We start from the raw sequence: 9,053 nt of genomic DNA, 5'->3' as shown, positions 1-9,053 counted from the left end.
TGATCTATGAGGTGAAGTTTTATTCGTTTTCTTAGGTTTTGTTTTCACGAATTCTTAAGAATAACAGAATTAGTTTCCGGCCGGTCTTTTGTTTTTGATATTAACTATAAAGAATAATTGTCATTATGGTAAAGGCAACGAAGGAGATTGCGATTGATAAAACACTAGTAGCATAAAAAAGCCAGAGAATCAAGGATCTAGTAGTGGATAGAGACATGATTCGCCGAAATTTGCTGTAGATCTGAAACTGATTGAGACGATGACTTTTTATAGATATTGTCTTATAATAGTCTGAAAGGCTATTGTATATGTCATAGATAATGTTTGAGTTATGAATATTTGAAATTATATCTTTGACATTATACGGAGCATTTTACCCATTTGATTGTTATATCAATGAAGAGATAAGATTAATTTTTTTTTTTAAAAAAAAAAACTAATGATTAAATTGATATTACACTTTAACATTATTCTAAATCTAAATCCTAAAAATCATTGAAAAAAAAATGGTCAGGGTCAATTTGGTAACAGTAACACCGAGTCGTAGATCCCACGGCGTCGTATATTTCAAATCCGCATGAATGGCCAGGATATCTCCAAAGTCCATCCAGTTTCGTCCTCCCAATCCCATGAATGTCTCCAACCCACGATTCCACGCACACACAAAGGAAACATGTCCTGTTTTGCACAACATACAAATCTTACCTCGTCAGACAATGAATGAACCGCAAGTGCTGCAGATGTGAAGTAAACGAGGGGCCCGGACGAGGACAAAGAAAAATCTCGTTATCTTGTATCTTTTCCTTCAACCTATAGCCTTGGAGAAAGAGACGTTATTTATTGGATTGCATTTGCAGGGTCTGTGTTATGTCTCAGAGAGAGTACTGTGTTTGTCTATCAAATCTTGGCACTAACTCCCTCTCTATGTTTCTTTCATGATTTCAGTGCCTCCTTGCAGCTGCTCAGACCGAGATTTGATTCCTTTCCCGCATATAATTTCTCGAGAAAATCCTTACTTTCTCACCATCTAATCATAATTCTCTCTCTGGCCTCCCCCTCCTGAAATTTTACATCTTTTCAAGGTAAGAGAAAGAGAGTGTGTAGACCATTATTTTTTCTCTCTTTTCATTCATTATGGTTGTTATTTCTATTATCTTAATTGGGATTTATGAATTGTGTTTGTCTCTATCTGGGTTGAGAAAAAATTCCCTCTTTGTTCTGTGAATTCCAATGCTTTTGTTTTGTTTTTCCTATTTATTTTTCATGGAAATATCTTTCTTACAATTCTCAAAACACCCACTTTTTCCCCCCCACTTTTGACAAATATAATATCTCTATGTAAACAATTGCTTGTTTTGCAGTGTGGGATTTGAACATTTGGGTGTCAATTTCGTCCCTTTTTTTTTTTTTTTTTTTTTTCTGCAGCGAAAAGGAAATTGAATTTGTTGCAGAAAACAATGCATAAAAAGGGGGCGATTTATTTAGTTTTTACATAATTTAGTCTTTGCCTTTTATTATGTTTTCTTGTGCGAGCACTTTTCTTCTAAGTGTGTGGCACTGACTGGTATTTGGGGTTCATTCAGATTCTTCTGTAATCAAAATTAAAACTTGGGATTGGTTTTTTTTGGAGCAAACAGAAAGAAAAAGTTTGATTTTTTATGGAAAAAGGGGCCTGCTTTTATAGGTCACAAGCTAATGCCCTGTCGCCATTTTTCTACTTTGTTCACTGCCTCTTATGCTCCACTTTCCTAACCAAACAGTAGTCCCTGAGAAAACTTCCAAGTGTTATGGTTTCTCTCATGTTGCTTCTCCCTTAAAATTATTCAGAAAGCAAATGAAAAATTATGGGCATCCATCAATTTCAAAATCATTTAAGCTTGTTTATTGTTTTACTGCTTTTCTGTTTCTCATGTCAGGGCTGGCGCTGGTTTTGATTGATTGAATTAAGGTGTAATTTAAATGGAAGGTGATATATTTTCGGGCATGGGAAAAGGAACCGAAGTAGATGGCAAGGTTTTGCAGACGTTTCAGAACAACTTTGTGCAAGTCCAGGACATTTTAGACCAGAACAGGTTGCTAATCAATGAGATCAACCAGAATCATGAGTCGAAGATCCCTGATAACATGAGCAGAAATGTGGGATTGATTAGAGAGCTTAATAACAATATCAGAAGGGTGGTTGATGTCTATGCCGATCTTTCAAGCTCTTTTACCAAGTCTGTGGAAGCTTCATCTGAAGGAGAATCAGGTGGGAGTTTGAAATCCAATGGAAAAGCCAGTCTGAAGAGAATTAGATCCGGGTAATTGATTTACTGAAAAACTTTCATGCTGGAATAAGAATTGAGTCTTTTAGTACACCACAAGGAAAGGATATATGATGAGATTGTGTAACTCTTCTGTGTTAGTTATAATGTCTTTAAAGCTTTAATTCTAGCTGTGTAATTTTTGTTAACTCAATGGAATCAAGCATGCTTCTTCTGTCATTAAATCTTCAAGTTTGAGGCCTATACTGATTATTTGGGGTATTAAATGCTGGGTGGTTTTAAATTTCTCTCTTCATTTTGCTTCATTTTTTGATTGTTGGTTGGCAGGTTAATTCATCTATACTTTGTCTGATTGCTAAAATGTCATTAGTTGAAGTTTGGGGCATATAGCTTCTACTCATCCTTATTTTCTCATCCGTGACCTGCTTTTGATGGGGACTTTCAATGACCCACTTTATTCTTTTCCCATGTTTGGCAAAAGAGATTCCATCCAGTGTCCTCTATTCTTGATATTGAGGATTGTCATGGAGGGTTGGTATTTACTCTCTTTTAACTTGTCTGCCCTACAACTGAGATGAACAAAATCAGCTGCTGATTTTCACTTCAACGTCGTCACAAACCCTTATTTTTATGTGATTTTCACTGCAGTGTCATCAGCCTTATGCCATTATGGGAAACTAACAACACAATTCTAAAATGACACCTTGAGAATTTTTTGACTTTTGTTTTTTTTTTTGAAAAGTAAAAGTATTATATAACAAGAGCGCAGAGGGGTGCAACCCATATACACGGGAAATATAAAAAGAGAGCGCCTAGGAAGGAGAGAAATGAAAGAGGAAGTCAGAAAAACTAATTACTAAAGGAGCTAGCCAAGCGGCCGTCTAAGAGTAAAGAGTAAAGAAGAAAAAATGAGTCAGCTCCTCTATAGTCCTAGTAGAATTCTCAAAACATCTAGCATTTCTTTCAATCCATATACACCACATAAGACATAGAAGAATCATCTTCCAAACTACCGCGCTTCGAGCACGACCTCCCGACCACCAGCAATAAAATAAATCCCTCACTTTGCCAGGCATAACCCAAAGCAACCCAAACTGACTAAAGATAGCGTGCCAAAGAGTTCTTGCGGTTTCGCAATGGAGAAGAACTTTGGAATCTCATGTGGTGGATAGGTATCCTTTTGACTAATGTTTTGTCCTACTTAATGGCATTGTATTGTATTGAATATTCTATTATTCTTAATGGGAAAACGAACTATTATTGAAATTGTATAAAGCGAAGTGGTAGCTTAGTTAAGTTTGAAAGGACGAAAGGATGATGAAGGGCCCAGTGATTTTTGAGGAGGTGCATTTGGTAGAACTTGCTTGTCCTTTATTTAGATTCTTTTTACATTTTCCGTACTCTTTATCTTTTTTTATATCCTCCCAAGTTTTTAATGTAGTAAAAATGCCTTTTAACAGTACATTTTCTCCCCCCAAACACACAATTTGATTGTACTTTTGTTGGTGGACCCAGTAACTTTGATTTCATTTCTCCTTTGTGTTTTTTCTTGGAACCACTTATTTGCTTTTTCTAGATGTGGTTGAAAGACCCATGTGAATGATGGGTTTCCATAGGTAAAGTTGGATTTCTTGTTCCCTTCCCCAACTAAACGATAAAAAGAAAAAGAAAAAGAAAAAGAAAAAAAAAAACTCAGTTTCTTGCTTGTCCTGACGAATTTTTGGCTAGATCTATCGATTTGAAAATGAGATGTTCAAACTCAGAAAATGGTTTACGGTTTTCAAAAATAAAACCATTTTAAAAAATAAAACCATTTTATGAAAACTAAAGAGTTTTTTTGGTCAAATTAAAAATATTTTCCGTCGCACCAAACACCCTAAAATACGAAAATTGGTTTTTCAAATATCATTTTACGCTGAAACAAATAGAGCCTTAATTACATGAAAAAAAATCTTACAATATCATTTTATGATTTTGTATAATGGTGATAAACATTCATAGACAAGATGACTTTATCAAAACAAGAGGGGAAAAGAATGGTGATGCAGCCTGTTATATTGTCGGGCTTTGACAAGTGACAACCACATGAAATCAGAAATTTAGCACTAAATCATTAATTCTTACGTTCTTCTCTATACCATCAGTCTTCCCATCAGTACTGATTATGCAGTTCATGTGCAAAATAAACTCACTTCTCTAAACCCTTTCTTCTCATGCAAATCAATCAACTCAAACTACACAGGTGGCACGTCTGTGTGTGATTATTGAAGCTGCTGCTCTGCTTTCTCCATCAATCTAGCCAAACGCTCTTGCCAATCTGAAACCTTCTCGTCTCCATTGGCCACCTATTGCCATACAAAGCAGAGAACAATGGATAACCCAGTTACCAAGAAAATGAAGAAAATAACATGGTTAAAATAAATGAATTAAGGGGTTGTTTGGTAATGGACAAGAAAATATCCCAATGTCTCTAGTATGCAAGTGAAATGGATTGACTTCGTATCCTCAAACTATTCTGTAGTTTACAACTATTTGTTTTGGCGTACAAACTTGGTGATGACTGCTTTTCATAGCAATGAGTCCATTTTTATTTGTAGTTTTGGTGTTCCTTCAAATAAGTGTATATGTTAGACAGAACCAAGGACTAGGCTGTTGGTCCACTTCACGCAACATGCTAGTCAGGATTAATTCAACTACTCCAACAAGATAATAAATGTGATCATTAAGAAGTTGCATATTTGGCTGTCTGGCAGACAGTTGATACTTTAGAGGAGTGTTTCATCTGTCAAATTTATACGAAATGGCCAATCAAATCAGTTTCCGTCAATGAATTCGGATGTATATATGTTTACCAACCTCAAATATGAATCCTCTTTGCGGGACTGCATCAATAGCTTCCACACAAATAAAGGCAGCATCCTCCTTGCTAAGATTTCTCCTTTCAGAACTACCCTGTCATGAAGAACATTAAATGAAGTTTGATATTCAGCTATAGAAATAAAAAAATTAAAAAAATTAAAAAAAAAACCTCATTATTTTTATCTTGCAAGAAATTTTTTTCTTATCCTCCATGTGCTAGTCAATCCCTTAAATTTTTTCAGTTAGAATCCAAATTTCACGAGCCCATGAGATCATTTTGAAAAAAAAAAAAGTTTGATAAGATGATTTATCTTTTAAGAAACAAGCGAAGAAGAAACAATTATGTTTTGCATTCATAAATATGAGTCTATATTCAGACCAGGGAAAGAAGAAAAGAATGTAGTATCTTTGCATCTAACATGAGAATGTTTTGCCTGATTGCTTATTCTGCAATAACTTCAATACTTTAGGATATTGAAGCTATTTCAATCTCTACAATCAGTTTTCGTTATGACTATATTTGCTTTAGAAAGATCTTTGGAAACAATAAGCCTAGGCATCTTAACACTACAGAGACTGAATTACTATCATGCAATTCCCTGATGACCCACAAAAAAAGGTTTCTTTTTTGAGTTGACAGGAATTGTATAACAGCTAAAAAACACATTGCAATGACCAACATATAGCTGTCTCATAAGTGAATTTCAGATCAGGAGCTCTTAAAAAAGTTATTACAAAATTGATTGCCATCATTTATTGAGTTTCGAACAAACAGGGTCAAGTTTTTTCACATAGTAACTGGCAGTCACTCTTGTGCTTCTAAACAATCATCAGTTGAAAGAAAAAGTAAATGTGACGCAGTCCAAAAACTAGAAATTAACAGCATTGTGAGAAATGTTGGGTTTGTATGGGAACTGGAAAACATACTGCAATGTATTGTTGACAATCATGCAGAAGTATGAATCAGTCATATTATTTCCTTTCCAAACATTTTGTGGTTTAAGTACTGTGAAACTGAGCACCGTACACTGATTTGGTCCTGTCCATTGTAAAAGAAGAAGAGTAATACCTCTTCAAAGCTAAAACCTTGTCCTCCACCTGGAGTGCTTTCTAACAACCCAGCCTTAATGATGGTGTAAGGGATTCCTGAGGCTATTAGCATCAATTCATCTTGCTCAGCCAATTTTCTTGCATTGCTTTTCATGAGAGCTTGAATGCCACCAGCACCTTTATAAGCAGACAACTGCAACCTTATCAAACCACAATAACAAACATGCATTTACTTAAATTGGTGATGTTTCATGCTTACAGAAGCACAAATGAGAGGAAGAGAGATACCTGAGATAAAAAAATTACATGTTGCACCCCATTCAAGCCCCCAACATTAGATAAGAAACCTTCCTGACGAAACATTAGAAATTCTTCTTAAGTAGAAAGGTAAGAGGACCTTAACTAATAGGAATGCCCTGAAGTAATAGAGAAAGATGATTAACCTAAAAATAAATAGCTATACATTATCAAACTGTAGAAAATATAAATAAGATAATAATTTCTTTGACTTTGCAGGTACAGCTTTTGCTTGCATTGTTAGAGTTTCAAAGAAGACATCAAACCAATTACATCAAGTCAATGAAGAAAATAAGTTACAACCATGCGACAAGGAGACTGATTTTTGTTGTGGTGGAAACGCCTATATGCCAGTTTATAGTACATGCTTTAGACATCAATGCCCATGGCACAATTGATATTATTTTCTGACCATTGCATCGGACATCTCATATCCATTTCAAACATTCATACTCTTATCATTTTGTGAGTGAGCATATCTGTATATGCCAGCTGGCAACCTCCTTAAAGATTTGGTTTTGGCAGATTTTTACCAAAGGGATTTTTTTTTTTCCCATAACATGGCTTTTACTTTTCCAACAAGAAAGCTTACTTAAGCAATTACAATGACAAGATCATGCTCACCAGCACAACAGGAACAACAGGCATTACGGGAACCACACAGATAATAACGATGGCAAATTCAAATCATATTAGTAGAAGGGTCAAAAAGAGTGTACATTTGGCAAGCCACAGAACCTCAAAAATTCAGAAATACTACAACTTTGTGTGATAGTTATAGTCTGTCTAGACATGTTGCTATTGATTATGGTTTTAGTTAAGATGGAGGATATAAATCAATAAGCTAGATTCAGATATGCATACATTCGGGCATATTATTGTGCGAACTCCTCTTAGAGCTCTCCTTAGAAATGGTTTGTCACTTGCATCTCCAGCCATTGACTGCATACAACACCAAAAACTGTAATCAACATTTTTTGTATGAACCTGAAAAGAAATATTAGGAAAAGCTACTGCCAAGAAACTAGGACCACCTATAAGTAATTTTACTGAAACTCAAAAATCCACCCACCTCAACATAAGTTCCGAAAGCTTCAAGTGCAGCCCGCTTATCCTTCACCAGTGCTTTAACCCGAGTTTTTTTCACAATCAACGACAATATTACCATCTACATAAGCTAGATAACCCGAGGCTCAGAATTCACAAACTGTAAGCCAATTAAGAGTTTTACACTAAACAGCAAGAAACTACTCCAATCATACCATCATAGACTGTGAGGTAATGATGTTGACTGGGCCAGTTAATCCAGTTTCCCATATATGGGTGCAAAGATACATATTAAAATTTGTACATCCATATACATATGAAAAGATTAAAGTTTTCAAGTGGCATTTTGATCGTCATAAATTTATCCAAATACTATATTTGCAATAAGTATCGAATAGTCCTAGAGCTTTTGGATAAATAGTCAAGCCCTTAATAATTGGTATCAGAGTAGGCATCATCACATCATGAGGTCGAGTCATGGAAAAAGCGACTTATAAACTAGATCAATTATGTACGATTATAGTATTAAGTCATTAAATACTAATAGTTGAGTAAAGCCGCCAAAAGAGAAAAGAACTACCATCGAGTTAATGCTAAAAATGCAATCCTAAGGGCTAAGAGTTTAACCAAATCAATATACAACCGTCCTAAGGCTTTTAGATCAATGGTTAGGCCCTTAACAATTGATTCAATTTTCAAAGCCAAAAAAAAATAAGATTCAAAAGCAATACACACCTGGCCTATGTCACTGTCTCCGTCAGTTACCAAAACTGCGTCCCTGACTTCTTCTACCTCTGTCTTTTCAATGGACAATTCAGAATTCTTTCAAATCTTAAAAGGAATATAGAGAAAAACACCCACGAACCACCATTCACAGACTACCTGATTGGTCATCATCTTCAACAACGGATCCATCTTTGGCGGGGAGATCTGGAGCCCCATACCATTTCCTCAACTTGGGACCCCCTTTAAAAAAACAAAATTTAATGTCCTAATTATATTAAGTAAATGATTAAATTTACTCTCTTTTCTAATAATTCACAATTTTGGAACAACGAACACCGTACAAACAGTACCTTCGATATAATCAAGAATTTGATCCATAAAACCGATTTTCTTCTTGGCCGAGCAACGAACGAGAGCACGCTTTTCGACGAAGCAGGAATTCACTGCTCTGCATGATGAGCTTTGAGAGTGACAAAAAAGAGAGCCAGCGTTGAGAAAGAGAGTTGAAGGAATACCCGCCATTGATACACGTACCCTTCCCTTTCTCTCACCCAACCGTTTCCTTCCCGCTAAAAATAGGATAACCAGGAGATGCTAGATAGACTACTCTATTTAGCTCAATTCCTTTTACGCCACTATAAAAAGAACATTTTTACGGACAATGCCATTCAGGAAAAAAGAAAAAAAAGAAAAAAAAAGACTTTTAATCCTTTTAATCAAGACCCTCGGAAAAGTAAACCCTCGGTCACTGACCGTCAGATCATGCTCCCCTTGTATACTCTGGCATCACCAGCTCTTCTCTCACTTTCT

General features: G+C 35.6%; 2 protein-coding genes across 5 annotated transcripts; one reads left to right on the top strand and one right to left on the bottom strand.

Moving 5' to 3' along the window:
* Positions 1-864: 864 nt before the first annotated feature.
* Positions 865-2,505, top strand: LOC132187231 (protein ELF4-LIKE 4-like). The gene is made up of 2 exons (XM_059601471.1): positions 865-1,082; positions 1,917-2,505. The coding sequence occupies exon 2, from the start codon at positions 1,960-1,962 to the stop codon at positions 2,302-2,304; it is 345 nt and encodes a 114-aa protein (XP_059457454.1). The 5' UTR covers positions 865-1,082; positions 1,917-1,959; the 3' UTR covers positions 2,305-2,505.
* A 1,702-nt stretch (positions 2,506-4,207) lies between these two features.
* LOC132187176 (uncharacterized) lies at positions 4,208-8,799 on the bottom strand. Of its 4 annotated transcripts, none has more exons than XM_059601392.1 (9): positions 8,594-8,799; positions 8,400-8,483; positions 8,253-8,311; positions 7,543-7,638; positions 7,335-7,412; positions 6,462-6,524; positions 6,193-6,366; positions 5,121-5,216; positions 4,208-4,609 (listed from the first exon to the last, which is right to left on the bottom strand). In XM_059601392.1, exons 1-9 carry the CDS (start codon positions 8,763-8,765, stop codon positions 4,526-4,528), a joined length of 906 nt encoding a protein of 301 aa, XP_059457375.1. In that variant the 5' UTR covers positions 8,766-8,799; the 3' UTR covers positions 4,208-4,525. The 4 variants fall into 4 exon arrangements, with proteins under 4 accessions (XP_059457375.1, XP_059457376.1, XP_059457378.1 ...); XM_059601393.1 differs by having other exon boundaries at positions 6,480-6,524; XM_059601395.1 differs by having other exon boundaries at positions 8,253-8,315; positions 8,594-8,682.
* Positions 8,800-9,053: the final 254 nt, after the last annotated feature.

Source organism: Corylus avellana, chromosome ca7, assembly GCF_901000735.1.
Source record: "Corylus avellana chromosome ca7, CavTom2PMs-1.0".
Lineage (NCBI taxonomy): Eukaryota > Viridiplantae > Streptophyta > Magnoliopsida > Fagales > Betulaceae > Corylus > Corylus avellana.
The sequence above is the reverse complement of the archived record's forward strand: the minus strand, read 5'-3'. Positions and strand labels throughout refer to the sequence as shown.

Excerpts from the sequence above, each read along its gene's own strand:
- LOC132187231 (XM_059601471.1), top strand. The coding sequence starts at position 1,960 with ATGGAAGGTGATATATTTTCGGGCATGGGAAAAGGAACCGAAGTAGAT.
- LOC132187176 (XM_059601392.1), bottom strand. The coding sequence starts at position 8,765 with ATGGCGGGTATTCCTTCAACTCTCTTTCTCAACGCTGGCTCTCTTTTT. Across the intron at positions 8,484-8,593 it reads AATTCTTGATTATATCGAAG|GGGGTCCCAAGTTGAGGAAA; the intron begins GTACTGTTTGTA and ends GTTTTTTTAAAG. Across the intron at positions 7,639-8,252 it reads GAGACAGTGACATAGGCCAG|ATGGTAATATTGTCGTTGAT; the intron begins GTGTGTATTGCT and ends TAGCTTATGTAG.